The 13,923-nt window shown below is 53.3% G+C and overlaps 1 protein-coding gene across 1 annotated transcript in view; it reads left to right on the forward strand.

Moving 5' to 3' along the window:
• Positions 1 to 2,686: 2,686 nt before the first annotated feature.
• Positions 2,687 to 13,923, forward strand: part of LOC133344518 (histone deacetylase 4-like) — a 32,938-nt gene continuing 21,701 nt past the window's right edge. The window contains exons 1-8 of the mRNA XM_061554494.1: positions 2,687 to 2,871; positions 4,449 to 4,572; positions 5,255 to 5,372; positions 6,375 to 6,496; positions 10,159 to 10,290; positions 12,044 to 12,135; positions 12,390 to 12,500; positions 13,119 to 13,341. Coding sequence (XP_061410478.1) covers positions 2,704 to 2,871; positions 4,449 to 4,572; positions 5,255 to 5,372; positions 6,375 to 6,496; positions 10,159 to 10,290; positions 12,044 to 12,135; positions 12,390 to 12,500; positions 13,119 to 13,341 — 1,090 coding nt within the window. The 5' untranslated portion in view covers positions 2,687 to 2,703. The remainder of the gene's footprint in view (positions 2,872 to 4,448; positions 4,573 to 5,254; positions 5,373 to 6,374; positions 6,497 to 10,158; positions 10,291 to 12,043; positions 12,136 to 12,389; positions 12,501 to 13,118; positions 13,342 to 13,923) is intronic.

A 13,923-nucleotide genomic window follows, 5' to 3' on the forward strand; every position in this document is an offset into this window, starting at 1 on the left:
CTGATCATTTCTTTGACAGTGGGCAAACGTACAAAATCATCAGGGGATCAAATACTTTTTCCCTCACTGTACATCTGTGTGCGTGATTGTGTGCGTGGCCGCTGCACTGTGTGCATGCGTCGTGCATTCATTTGGAATATTTCAGTTGATGGAGTCTTCGTACATATGCGCATTTTAAATGTAACCACAAAAAAGGACTGCACTTGTAATGTTCTTTTTACTTTTTAGCATTATTTCAAAATCCTTGTTTTACACACTATATTTCGATTTAAAGCTTTCGTGACTGCAGGGATTCATCTTCTATACTCCGTAAATGTAAGTCCGCACTCGCAGTTATTCGTATAGTTTCTTGTTCTGCGGTTCTTTGTACGGTGCCGCGCATGCGGGTCCTGTCTTGTGTCTGTTGCGTTTGAGTTTGTATATGTACAAAGTCCCTGTGGTGTTTATTCGTGTGTATTTCTGTTGGCGTGGCCCTTTCTGTAATTCTTAGTCTTGAAAATGTTATCCTCATTCATCGACGAGGTCTGATGCTCCACAGCAGCAGCGGCAGCAGCAGTAGCACAGACGTAAGACATGACTGTAAAGCTTTTCTATCAGCCAGGCTGGGCCTGTGTATGTACCAGTTGTGTGTGGTGGGGGGGGTTGTGAGGAGATAATGAAATTGCCTAAGATGTACGGTAGATTTCGTGTTGTGTCATGTCTGGCGGTTTGAATTCTGATCATAAAAAAATAATAAAAATAAACCTATTTTCAGTGCCTGCGGGTGAGTGCGTTTGGCAGTTCAATTTTTGTGAAAAATTGCGCTATGATATTTTCCTGCCAAAACTGGCTGCGCGCTCCCACACTCTGCCGGAAGGTTCCATTTCTGGCTGCGGCGCTCCACCTGTGGGGTCTGCACGCTTCCCTTTGTCGCCCGCGGCAAAGTGTCTCTCGCCTGTAAATAACGCCGGGGTGATCGTAAAAGTTCCCCCGTATCGCACGGACCGGCTCGACGGGCCGATACGCGCACTGACGAGACGTCGCGTCGAGTTTTTCTGTAAAAATGTAAAATAGTCGTTTGGTTTTAGTTGAATAAACGTACCCCATATGTTTTGCATGTACATTTCATAATTCTTTCGAATGCCGGTCGGCAAACGCACTCCCACTCCGATCTGGAGTGTGGTCGGCCACCACCTGTGAAAAGCGCAGGTACAAGGCCTGTTTCTTCATACGGCAGTCACCGAATCACTCCAGTACGGAGTCGTAGTGTGTTCGCGACCGGCGTATGAAAACTGGCCCTAGCGTAAGCACAAATCCTGTTACAAGTCTCTGCGAGACACATTTAGTTGGGAAATCGTTCGTATAGCAGTGGTCGTATCACGAGATTAAGCTCGCCGTTGAGTTACACGACACGACATTGGCTCGTTTTCCAGGGCCAACCTGGGCTGTGTGGTGGCACCATTGTAATCCGACTTCGTTCTGAGCAAGTGAGAGCCCAATGCGATTATAGAGGCCTGCAACAAAATCACCCTGAATGCAACCAAATCGCCTTGGATCTTGGAAGCTAAGCACAGTTGAGCTTGGCTGCTACCAATACGTGCATGGGGGGGGGGGGGGGGGGGCGCTTCTTGGGACTACCAGGTGTTTTAATCTTAGTGACCAGTAAGATTCCAGTACAGCAAAGGATCCTTCTATGTTTGGTACTTTGCAGGAATTTTGGTTTCCCTCGATAATGGAATTGTCCAAACATCTCTTATTCGGTACGACCGTTGTGAAAAGTATTGAGGCTTTAACTAGGTAAATATAGGGCATTTTTCTTGGTATTATTTGATTAAGGGAGAGCGTATCAAGTCAGTGATGACTTTCAGCATTGGATGAGAGGTTCAGTCAGGATCACCCTAGGCTCAATCAGAGCCTGCTCACGGTGGCCCCAGGTGCCATGGCTCCCAGGGCAAACAGGGAATGCACCTAGCCCGTCACCCAGGTTGCTGCTGCCACCCAGTGGCTCCGAGAGGCAAAAGCTTTCGCGAAAACCTTGGAGGCCTGCGTTTCCCTTCACTGCCATAGACAACAGGGGGACGTGGTGGCATCGCCGTCGGCTCGCTGTGCTATGAACCCGGACCGGGAGACTAGCGTTTGAGTCCAAGCCACGGCTATCATTATTGGCAAGTGACATCCAGAATGGCCCCGGACATCCACGACACCAATCCACATTGACCAGCACAGTCCAGTGATGTGTGGTCAAACAACCTCCCATGACCGACACTGCGCGGCACAGCATTCATCCAGCAGCAGATTGACAAATGGCTGTAAATATCCTGGGCAATGGGCAGCTGTTTAAGCTACACTATCTCCTGCACCAGTCTTTGGCCTCCCCTAGGTCAACCGTGCCTTAAAAACGAGTTCGTGCTGTGAGTGTCTGGTCATCGGCACTGGGGGAGGCAAAGGCGGCCTGGCGTGGCTCCATCCACACCAACCTCATTTCTTTAGAACCACTTTTTGTGCTTCGTTGTCCTTCCCTCGCACCTCCGATTAGCGCCTTTGGCTACGCACGGCGCGAAATAACTTCTACGTACAGACGCGTACGTACGCAACCGTGCGCCGGCCTTCAAAGGTGCTCGCGAATAGCACTTGCCCCGACATTACGTTAAGGATGTGCCGGGCCGGGGGGGGGGCGGTGGATCTTCGTGTATGTGCGCAGCGGAGGCACGTGCTGGCGCCGAGATGGCGGCACGCGAGGCTGGCGGCGGCGGCGACCAGCAGATGCAGGCCGAGCTGCTGGTGCTGAAGCAGCGGCAGCAGCTGCAGCAGCAGCTGCTCCTGGCCGAGTTCCACAAGCAGCAGGAGGAGCTGGCGCGGCAGCACCAGGCGCAGATTCAGCAGCACCTGCAGGTGCGGCGCGGACGCCCCCCCCGAAGGGCACGAGTTTTTTTGTGCAGTGTGTGTTTGCGAGCCGTGTGTGTTTGTCCTTGTCTTTGTTACGTATGGTGTATGTGTGCCATGTGCAACCTGTGTGTCGTGTGTGTGTGGTTTGTGTGTGTGTGGTTTGTGTGTCGTGTGTGTGTGGTTTGTGTGTGTGTGCGTGCCATGTGTATTGTGTGTATATGCCATGTGTGGTGTCTTTGCGTGTGAGTGGTAGTGTCGCAGTTAGTGCGCTGCACTACGAACCCGGCGTAGAGCAGCGCGCTGAGCGGTAGTGTAGCGGTTAGCCGGGTTCGTAGTGTAGCACGCTACCCGCTACCGGCCGTTGTGTCGGCCACCCTAACCCCTGGTGTGCTGTGCCGGTCTTCATAGGTGCTCGCTAACAGCACATGCTCGTCTAGTCTGTTAAGTCTATAAGGGGGATCTTTGTTTTTGTCTTTGTGTGTGTATGACATGTGTGGTGTGTAATGTGTGTGTGTGCCATGTGTGAGGTGTTTGTGCTACGTTGGCCGGGCATGACCAGGCATGGTGCTAGCCCCACCACCTTTTAAAGCACTGAGCTGTGAGCAACTACGGGCATCTTTCTAGGTACATGTCTGTACGTATATGTACTGTGTGCTCACATATTCACGTGTGTGGGTATATGAACCTTATAAACGGAAGTCAAAATCGTAATGAATTAATTTATTTTTGGCGACCCCGTCCCACCGCGCACATCAACGCCGCGACCCGCCTGGCGCGGATCGCTCCGTTGTCGTGTCGTCCAAGCGCAGCGGCGAGGACGAATGCGCAGAAGAAACACAACTTTGAAACTTTGATTCACGCATCGATTAGAGCTCATCGAGAGGAATAGATCGCCGTGTCGTTCGCCTTCAACAGACATAAAATGACGTCGCAACGCAGTTTATGCGAGAGCCAGGGCCTTATGGGACCCCGGGGTCCCGCCATAAGGTTCAAATGCGAGTCAAAATGGTTATCACACTGTGCTAAGATTTTGGCAAACGATGGTTTTAATCCAAGCCATGACATGTAACAAGATTCTTCCAACTGAAGAATATCTTAATCAGGTCCGGGATTCTCCTAGGTCAGCTCAGCCTAAACAAATGAGTACATCAGCACCTGGTGCGGTCAACATCGGTGCCCCTTAAGCCGGGTCCACATTGCGCAAATGAATCGCCTGCAACTGCTTTTCTGGCCCACATATGAGCGAATGGTTGCGCAACAATGGAAATGAAACCTAATGACACCCGCGTATTCAGGACTCTTGCGACCACGATCACAGTTGTGGAAACGTCGTATCACTGCAGCCATGAAACGCGTCGCTGCAATGCCCGGAGCAGATTGGCGCCTCGAAAAGTAGCGTCCGTCTTTACCGCGGAGCGACCCGTCGTGGCAGAGACGTGCCGCTTGCGTGCAAAGCGGCGCCGGTTTTCGCGCAAGCGCTCGCGCCCCGGCGACCCGGCTCGACGGGATTGCCTCGCCAGCCTTTAATAGGCGCTCGCCGACAGCACAACGGGGGGCGTTCGTTTCCGTGCGTCCGCCTGCAGCAGCGGCAGGAGCTGCTGGAGCAGCAGCAGCGGCTGGAGCAGCAGCAGCGCGAGCAGGAGCTGGAGCGCCGTCGCTTGGAGCAGAAGCTCACGCAGATCAAGAACAAGCAGAAGGGTCAGGAGAGTAAGCGGAGTGTGCACACGCGCCGAGCGCTCGGTTACGGCGCACCCCCCACCCCCCACCCCCTCCGCCAATCGATGCATCCGGTGGGGGGGCTGGTGTATATATGTCCATAGTAGAGGGTTTTTTGGGTTATATCGCGTAAATGTATAAACGTGTCGTTAAACCCGCCACCACCCGACACAGCCAATTAGTAAGGTTTGTCACGTAAACAGAACATCTCAATTCGTTACTAGTACAGCAAAACCGGTGTGTTGGAGAGCAAAGCCACAACATTTACAATCTGAGTACCACATTTCGCATTTATATATTGGGGGGTGGTGGGGCATCTCATCCAGCAGTTGATATTAGCACGGTTGGCTACGTACGCTACATTCAGCGTACTTCCGGCTGACAAAAAGCTGTACCACTGAGGGAGAATGAAAATGATATTATACGAATGAGTGGATAAACGTGAGACCCTAAAGAATCAATAATCAAGCCGTGACTGATTCATGGCGGGTCATCAAATTGCTGGGGGTGGTCAACCATTCGCTCTTATTTTCTCTGAGAAAATAAGAACTTGCGTCGGACGCATTTAACCTTAACGAACACTCGGGCAGCATTTGGTGATTTTTGTGTGTTATTTTTATCGAAGTAAATATAGAAATGGTGTTTGCTCCTCGCTCCCCCCCTTTGCTGCCAGGTGCCATGGCGAGTGTGGAGGTGAAGCAGAAGCTGCAGGAGTTTGTTCTCAACAAGAAGAAGCGGGAGGCTGGCAACCTGAACCACTCCGTCCCGCACCACCCGCGCCTCTGGCACATGTACGTGGGGAGCTACCCCCGAGTCGCACGACGGAGTCGCTGCCGGGCGGTGCCGTGGCTTTCTCTCCTCTCTCCTCTCTCCCTCTCGTGCCTAATGCCCAGACCCCCCCCCCCTCCACTTCCCACCACCGCACCGCCACCTCTGCGTGAACGTAGGTGTTGAGCTTTGCAAAGCGTCTGAATGGAGACGGGTGTGCACTCGTGCACTGAGACGCTGCGTTAAACTAAAAACGGTGCCCGTGAATGTTGCCGTGTGTCCGCTCTCGTCGCCGCATCGCCGTCTCACTTTGTCCCTTGACGCTGGATTGTTAATCCTTTACAACAACATTAACGGCGGCGTTTAAATGTTGTAAGGCAGCATTGGAAGGGGGTCGTAAGGGGGGGGGGGTCAGGGTAGGGAAGCACGGGAGAGAGGAGAGAGAGCAACACACCCCGGCACAGTTCCGCAAGAAAACATCTGGGGCTCAGCACCATCATCAACAACAACAACATCAACAACAACAACGAGCCTCGGGCGCTACACCAAGCCGAGTGTTCCCGGCCGCATTTTGTGCTCGATTGCCGTGATGCCGCGACGATCGTCCCTCGTTGGTGGCAATTCTACAGGGGTGGGGGGGGGGGGGCGAGGGTCCACCCAGCGACATTACCGAGTGGTGCGCTGCCGCCCAGAACAACGCGTTCCGCTGCACAGACGCTCGCCCCCCCCCCCCCCCCCCCACTTCGCAGTGACGTCGCCAGAGTTATTTTTCGTTACACGAGCATATTTGTCGAGTATCGCTTTACGGCCTTGAAAGTGGCGTGAGCGCGTGCACTTTCACACGCATTGTTCCTCATTACTGCTGCCGCTGCTGCCCTTGTTGTTGCTGTATGTTTGCTGAACTTCTTTCGCACCAAATGTAGCCAACCATGCTAATCGGAGGTGCCCTTCCCTTTGCTGCTGCTGCTGTTCCTGTTGTTTCTGCCATTGCTGCTGCTGCTGCTGCTGCTGTGTCCACGGCTCAGGACGGGCCATCACGGCTCACTGGACCAGAGTCTCCCTCCGCGCACTAGCCCGTCGGCACCGTACCAGCACCCCGGCCTCGGCACGTACGAGTCTCAGAGCGACTTCCCGCTGCGTAAGACCGGTGAGTGCCGCCGTACTCGCCTCAGTGGCATGGTTTTGGTGGTGGTGACATTGGCGTTGCGACCCGGAGAGACGCGTTGTGTGCACGACGCCGCCGCTCCTCGTATCAACGGCACAACACCACACAAGCGCCCCATAATGCAACGCGTCACTGGTGCGGCTCAGCATATTGAGGCAATTCCATTCGTAATCCCTGACCCTGGATTTTTTTGGAAGTGTTCTTCTATTGCCGAGACGATGGCTTCACCTAAAATCTGAACACGTTTTTTTTTTCTATGGTCGGTGGTCGTTCAGGAACGGCCGGGTTCTTGGTTTTATTCGTTTGTTCGTTCGTTAGCGGCTCCTTGCGTGCAGCAGAGATTCCTCCACGCATCAAAGGGCGGCCGGGCATGTCGGCACCGAATGCTTGTGAACAACAGGGACACGCGACGATGGTAGCGTGGGTATATATAGAGAGATATGCAGATATGCAAGTCAGCTGGCTGTTTTGACAAAGAACAAACACACGCATGAGTGGGCACATATCACATGCGCTGGCCGCACAATGGCTCCATAGGCCACGTTTTCATCTTGTCAAATGTTTATTTTTACGTCCAATATTCAGCAAAAGGTTGATGATTGAATTGCCCAGAATGCACCCGATATCATCGATTGAGCCTGAATATTGCTATAAGCTGTAAGAGGGCAGTGCAGCGAAATCCAAATTTGTGCTGTCCTCTATGCTCCCCGGCTTCACCATCCACGCTGACACGTGGTAGGTTTTAGTGCGGTCAAAATGATATCCTCCACCCACACGGCATCCAGCAGTGGATCGACAAAAGGGGCTCGGCGAGTAGGAACACGTTCTGTCTTCTTTCGGAGCGGTGTTGTTCAAAAGGCATGTGGATGAACCTACAGTGCCCCATAGTGTATACGTCAGATCTAAACCACAGACTTTATGGAAATGGGATAGTTGGTTCTGCTGTGACGCACTAATGCATGGGAATGGGTTGCGAAATACAGCAGATACAGTCCTAGCCTTTGGGTTATTTTCAAATGCCACGTGAAAGAATGCATGATGTGAAATGTATGGTAATTCACAGCCCTTTTTCAATCCGATGCTGGATGAGCCTTGCTCGCGCCGTGTCGGGCGTGGAGTTTGTTTGACCATACTTCACCACCCTGACCATTGCGGTTTAAGGAAGGCGTGTGCATCCAAGACCCCTCTGTAAGACGCCACTCGCCACTGATGGTTGCCACGGCTAAGAATCTTACTCGGGTCATTAGGCTCAGAGAGCAGTTCGCTCATCACTGTGCCACCAATCCACCCTACATTACATTTGTAGAATTTTCCGTGCATATTAATGCTCGCTGCCTATATATAATCAATGGCAAGTTGCTGAAAATATCAGGTTTTTTTATTGTGTTATTGAGAGGGAAACGGGATCATGATATTTTGGCCTTCGTATCATTCAGTTCGCCTACTAAGTCATTGTGCGAGGTGTCGGAGCAACATGATGTAAAATTCGCCCCCAACTGAAAATCCGTCAAACGCTCTCTCTGCTCTGCAGACCAAGGGTCGTCGCCCGAAACGTAGGCCAGCTTGTGCGCGTTTCGATTGCGAGGCAGCGTTAATGATGGGACGGCGGTGAGATTATTGTGTTTGTTTAAAGCCACTGAAGGAGCCACTTTACACCCCCCCCCTCCCCACACTGAGCGTAATGCATCTCAGCGAACGTAAAAAGCCAAGCGAACTCTGGCTGGGCATTGCGCAACAGCTGACTGACGTAACACAAAGCCCTCTTGTGTCAGGGGGGCTTAAAGGGTCTCGTACGGTGCTGGCAAACCATTTCATTTTAAAACCTTTTATTATTATTGTTATTACTTCTCATTTAAATGATATAGAACTCAAATTTAAAATAACAAGGGCAGGACGGATCAATGTGAAAGCCATCGTGCCTTAATGCCGAGAATCGGCTAATCCTGCACAACCATTGAGTGCCGCTCAGATTGACGGCTGCAATAAAAAAAAACGTGGCGCTTTTTTAAACGAAACCAGCTGGCAGCTCGTTACGCACGGGCGGAGTCGAGGGCCCGCGGAATCCTCCGTGGGGGCCCCGAGGTAATTGCCCTTTCCCTGAAACGCTCCCCTGTTTTCCGGTCGCGGAATTATTACGAAATGGAGCGGGGATTTACAAAAAAAACGCGGGGAGCGTGCGACCGACGGAACGGATCTTAGTCGAAGTGCGCGGCCCCGGTTGGCACCGAGCATCGCGGGCGAGCATCGCTGGTGTGGGGCGGGGGGAGGATGCGGAGGAACCGCGCCAGGTCGGGTCTTACACACGGGGACGTTCCCCGCGCTGGCCATCGAACAAAGACGGTCACCGCATCGCGCGGCGCTTTCAGATGCACTTCTGCGGGCGTCTGGAGCACTCTTCCTTCCGATATTAAGAAGCCACTGGGAGCTATGCACGTTTGAATCTTCTGTATTGAAAACTCATTTCGTTAAAATTGGTTTTTGTGTTTAGTTTGTTGTCCTTCCCCCGCATATCCAATTGGCATTGTTGGCTACGTACGGTGCAAAAGAAGTTCAACATCCATACATACATGCATGCTGAGTGCGGAGAGAGAGTGTTATTACCTCTTTCCCTCCCCTCCTGCCTGCCTCTCCCTTTTCCTCCCTTCCACGGTGGTTCGCTAATATCCTCACGATTCAATACGAGAACCGGTTCTGTTGTGTTACATCGCGATGAATGGTAGTGCCTCCGGTGGCTGCATCGGTGACACGTTAACCCCATGACATTCACATCGCTAACGTGAGCGTCGGTAAGGAACCAATCGAAGTGTGGGTTGGGTTAGTGCCATGCCGTGCAAGCAGCGTGTGGCTGAATCGAGCTCCGGCTCCTTGTGTACGCACCGTTGCGTTCTCGCCCGGTGATCCGGAGCGCATTCGGCCCGGTGGCAGGAGCACCGCTCTTTTTATGCCGGCGAGCCACCACGATTAGCGACCGAGCGCCCCCACAGGGAGCGCGTCGCCAGCTCCGTGCACATTTTTGGGATGCGGAGTCCTTCAGTTGATTTTGCGGGAAGAAAAGCGTTCCCGTCACGCGTGCGGCAGATGAAAAACCGTGGATTCCGTGAAGCCAAACCCGTTCAAAGTACGACTTGTCTCGCTGCTGCTCGTTTTGTTATGACCGCGCTTCAAGGATATATTTCTTTATTTTTTTCATTTCAAAGCCTTTTTCTCATTTTAACAAAGCCCTCCTGTAAATGCAACCAATCTCCACGTTTGCCTTTGAGGGATTCTCAGGTTGTTTATGTCGGCACCAGAATTGTAAAAGATTTCATGTTTGCGTGTAATGCAGAGAGATTCCACGTAAAATCTCTGCTGAGGGCAGGACGCATTTGGGGGGTTTTTCATCTGCAAGTTTTCCTTTCCCCCAAAAAAATTATGTTTATTTTGGATTCAACAAAAGGAGATGGCCATTGCCAAACGTGGCGAGTTTAGTCTAGCGCCTACATTTCTCAGTCTCTCACGAGTTTAATCATCTTCGTGTTTTCTCTTTAAAAAAAGTTTTCCTTGAAGCCCACTGTGCCGCGCGCTCTCTCTTTCATCACCTTCATCCCAGGGTCACGTTTGACCTTTTACCCCCTGTGACCCCCCCCCCCCCGACTCCTGCGCAGCATCGGAGCCCAACCTGAAGCTGCGGCACCGTCTGAGCAAGAAGGGGGCCGACCGCTTGCGGGGGAGTCCCCTACTCCGCCGGAAAGACGGGGGGCTCCCCGCCGGGAAGAAGCGACCGCACGAGGCCACCGGTGAGAGCCTCCCCGACCCAGCCCCCCAACCTGGCCATGACAGCTGCCCCCCTCCTACTCGCCCCCTCCCCCGACACTTCAAATTGCGAGAGCCCCTTCTCCCCCGTTATGGCCCGTGCGTTCGTTTGCTTCCCATCCCACAAACTCCGGTCATCCTCCCAGCAGCGGCTTTTTGCTCAGCCATCGAACAAAGATGGTCACCGCATCGCGTGGCGCTTTCAGATGCGCTTTTGCGGCCGTCTGGAACGCTTTTCCTTCCGATGTTAGGAAACCACCGGAGCTACACACTTTTAAATCTATATTGACAACGCATTTCTTTAGAACTGCTTGTTGTGTTGAGTTTGTTGTCCTTCCCCCGGACCTCCGATTATTGTGAAAGAAGTTCAACATACATACATACATTAAACCCTTCCTACTGCCCAGGCTGCTAATTATTAGGCCACCTTCATGATTCGGTGAATTGTTTGATTCAGAGGTTGGGATTTGACTTGACAATCGGTGCTGTTTGTTTGCCGTTGTCGTGATCGTAGACCGCTGTTTCTCAACTCCAGTCCTTGCGACCCCCTCCCTCCCTGCCACTGTTGTGCGCCCTTTTTTTTTGTCAATGAACAATGTCTTCTATTCTCATGCAAATGAAGCTGCCCACCATGTACTTCACGTGCCTGATGGTTGGTAATCACGGAGAGAGTTGGCTTTTTGGCGAGGACTGGATTTGAGAAATTCTGATGTATGAAGCCTCAAATGGCTGGAAGGGTTTATGTGAACCAATTCACACATAATCGATTCTCACGTGCACCATTCAATGTGGGTATGACAAGCAGCACAATCGGACTTGGATCGATTGAGTCCATCCGTACGTCCGTCCGTCCCCACGCGCCCGAGGTCAGCAGAGGGCAGTGCAGCAAAACCCATTGCTGTGTCTTATCTTCTTGGTTCTTTCGGTAAAGTCACGTAGAAGGGAAATAATTAAATAATAAGAATATAACATAATAAAATACAATTCTCACGACGTTTCGGCCACAACGCAAGCAGCTGTCCTCAGGTGAAGAACAGGTCTGTCGGAAAGACAGCGTCTGAATGAACACCATTGCTGTGTTGCACCGAGTTGCAAAGCGTCTGCCCCCCCCCTCCCCCGCCTTCACCAACCTGCTCTGACAAGCTTGGTGAAGTATGGTCAAACAACCCCAATGAACCAAACGCACGGCATTGAGAAGGCCGTCATCCAGCAGTGGATTGCCCCGTCCAGTCGTTGCGTGGTTACGAGCCAGCTGGGTATGCCCGGGCCCTGTCAGCAGAGGGAGCCACGTGCTGTGGCCTGCGATGTTGAATTTGTCTGCTGCACCTCCCACTCAACCACAGCCGCTAATGAACACAAAGATAAAGATCCCCCGTATATCCCCAAACAGACTTTTGGGGCAACTGCTGTTAGCGAGCATGAAGGCCAGAACGGCACACGAGGGGGTGGGTGGGTGGCCAGCACCACGTCCGGCCGCCTTTGTCTCCCTCGGGGTCGATGTTTAAACATCGCACCAGGTACTCATTTGAGGCTAAGTCGACCTGTGGGAGGCCCAGGACCACTTATAAATGTCACCACAACAAATAAAACGCGCGCACAACGAGGCGCGCTCGTGTAGGCGCGCGGCACGCAACGACGGCCGTGTTCGTGGTGGCGCCCCCCCCCCTTTGCCGGACAAGCACCGGGCTCCGCCGCGGTTGAGACGCCGACTCCCTTTTGCCTCCCCGCGTTGGGCAGAGGCCTCCATGAAGGACGCGGCGGTCAGCTCGGGACCGGACTCACCGAGCAACGGTGTGGAGAACGGCCTAGGCCCCCACGCGCCCTCCGAGGTGAGGCCACTCACCGCCATTGCGGACGGCGATGGAGTGTGAGGGATGGATTGGATGGATTGCATTGCAGATTAAGTGTGTTGAGGATGGATTGCGTTGCGAATGGATTGTGTTGTGGATGCAGTGTGTTGAGGATGGATTGCATTGTGGAGGGATTGCAATACCATTGGATTGCATTGCGGATTGGGTGCGTTGATGATGGATTGTGTTGCGAGTGGATTGCATTGTGGACGAACGACATGCCCCTCCTACAGGCGGTTGCTCCTGGTCACCGCCCTCTGAGCCGCGAGGGCTCGGGCCCTGCTCAGGAGAGTCTCTACATGTCTCCGTCTCTGCCCAACATCTCCCTGGGCCTCCCCGCCAACGTGAGACCCCCCCCCCCCCCCCCATCTGCCACCCTGCACTCTCGCTCCACTCCACGTTGCGTTGTGAGCCGGGGCCCCCTCTGCCTTGCGTTCTGGGCATTTGTGTTTTAATGACCTGGAAATAAATGACGATCCCATGGGCTGTCTGCCCATGGATCATGATGACGATGATGATGACCTGGAGTGTTTTTGTCGTCCGAGTGGGGGCAAGCAAGATGTCATTGCTGGCGTAGCTGCTCTGTTTTACTGAGGATGGAGCTGGAACTTTTGTGGCTGTGTTGACCTAATTGTGTCCATCTACGTGGCTGTGTGTATACTCGCGTGTGTCTGTGTATATAGTGTATTTTGTGTGCGTGTATGACTGTTTCAGTGTGCCTTGTGTGTGCATCCATGGCCATCTGTACCTGTGCACGTGTGCATGACTATTTATTATTACATCAATGCATTGGAGTGTGTGTATATACACACCCCCTCGTGTGCCTTGCCGGCCCCCATAGGTGCTCGCTAACATCACTTGCCCCAAGGAGTCTGTTAAAGCTGTACGGGAAGGATCTTTGTCTTTGTTGTTCGTGCCCATCCGGTCACCGTCCTGCGCGCGTGCGCCTGCCGCCTCCGCAGGGCTCCGGCACTCAGGGAGACCCCGAGGGCCAGCAGCATCTGCCCCACCACCCCTCCCAGAGCCACCACGGCCGCGTGCAGCAGCCGCTGGGCCACAGCCTCTCGCTGCCACTGCCCTACACGGCGTCGGCCAGCGGCGACGCGGACAGGGGCGGCGCGGGGCGGCCCTCCCTGCTGCAGCAGCACCTGCTCGTGCTGGACCAGCACCGCATGCTCAACGCAGGCAAGGGCCGAGTGTGCGTGTGCGTGCACGCGTGTTTCATCGTGTATGTATGTGTGTGTGGGGAGCGGTAACGCAGCGGTTAGCGTGCTGCGCTACGAACCCGACCACCCGAGTTTGATTTCCCGCTCGTGGCCAACACCAGTGACAATTATCTGAACCTAGTGTGGTGTGAAAACATCGCCACTAGGGAGACAAAGGCTGCCAGGCGTGGTGATGGCCACCCACCCCCTCGTGTGCCATGCCAGCCTTCATAGGTGCTACTTGCTAACGGCACTTGCCCAAGCAGTCTGTTCAGGCTATGTGGGGGATCTTTGTTTTCTGAGCGGTAGTGTCACGGTTAGCGCACTTCGTTATGAACCTGGCGACCCGAGTTCGATTCCCGCTCACGGTCAACATCAGCGACAAATATTTGAACTGGTCCAGGGCGCTCATCCTTACATAAGTGCAACATCAACATTGGGGAGACAATGGGTGTGGTGTTGGCCACCTAGCGCATCATGTGCTTTCATAGGTGCTCACTGACAGCACTTGCCCCAACTGTCTGTTAAAGGCCACACTGGGGGGTGGGGATGTTTGCCTTTT

This window comes from Lethenteron reissneri, chromosome 20 (assembly GCF_015708825.2).
Source record: "Lethenteron reissneri isolate LAM-NWPU_2019-01 chromosome 20, ASM1570882v1, whole genome shotgun sequence".
NCBI classification, from domain to species: Eukaryota; Metazoa; Chordata; class Hyperoartia; order Petromyzontiformes; family Petromyzontidae; genus Lethenteron; species Lethenteron reissneri.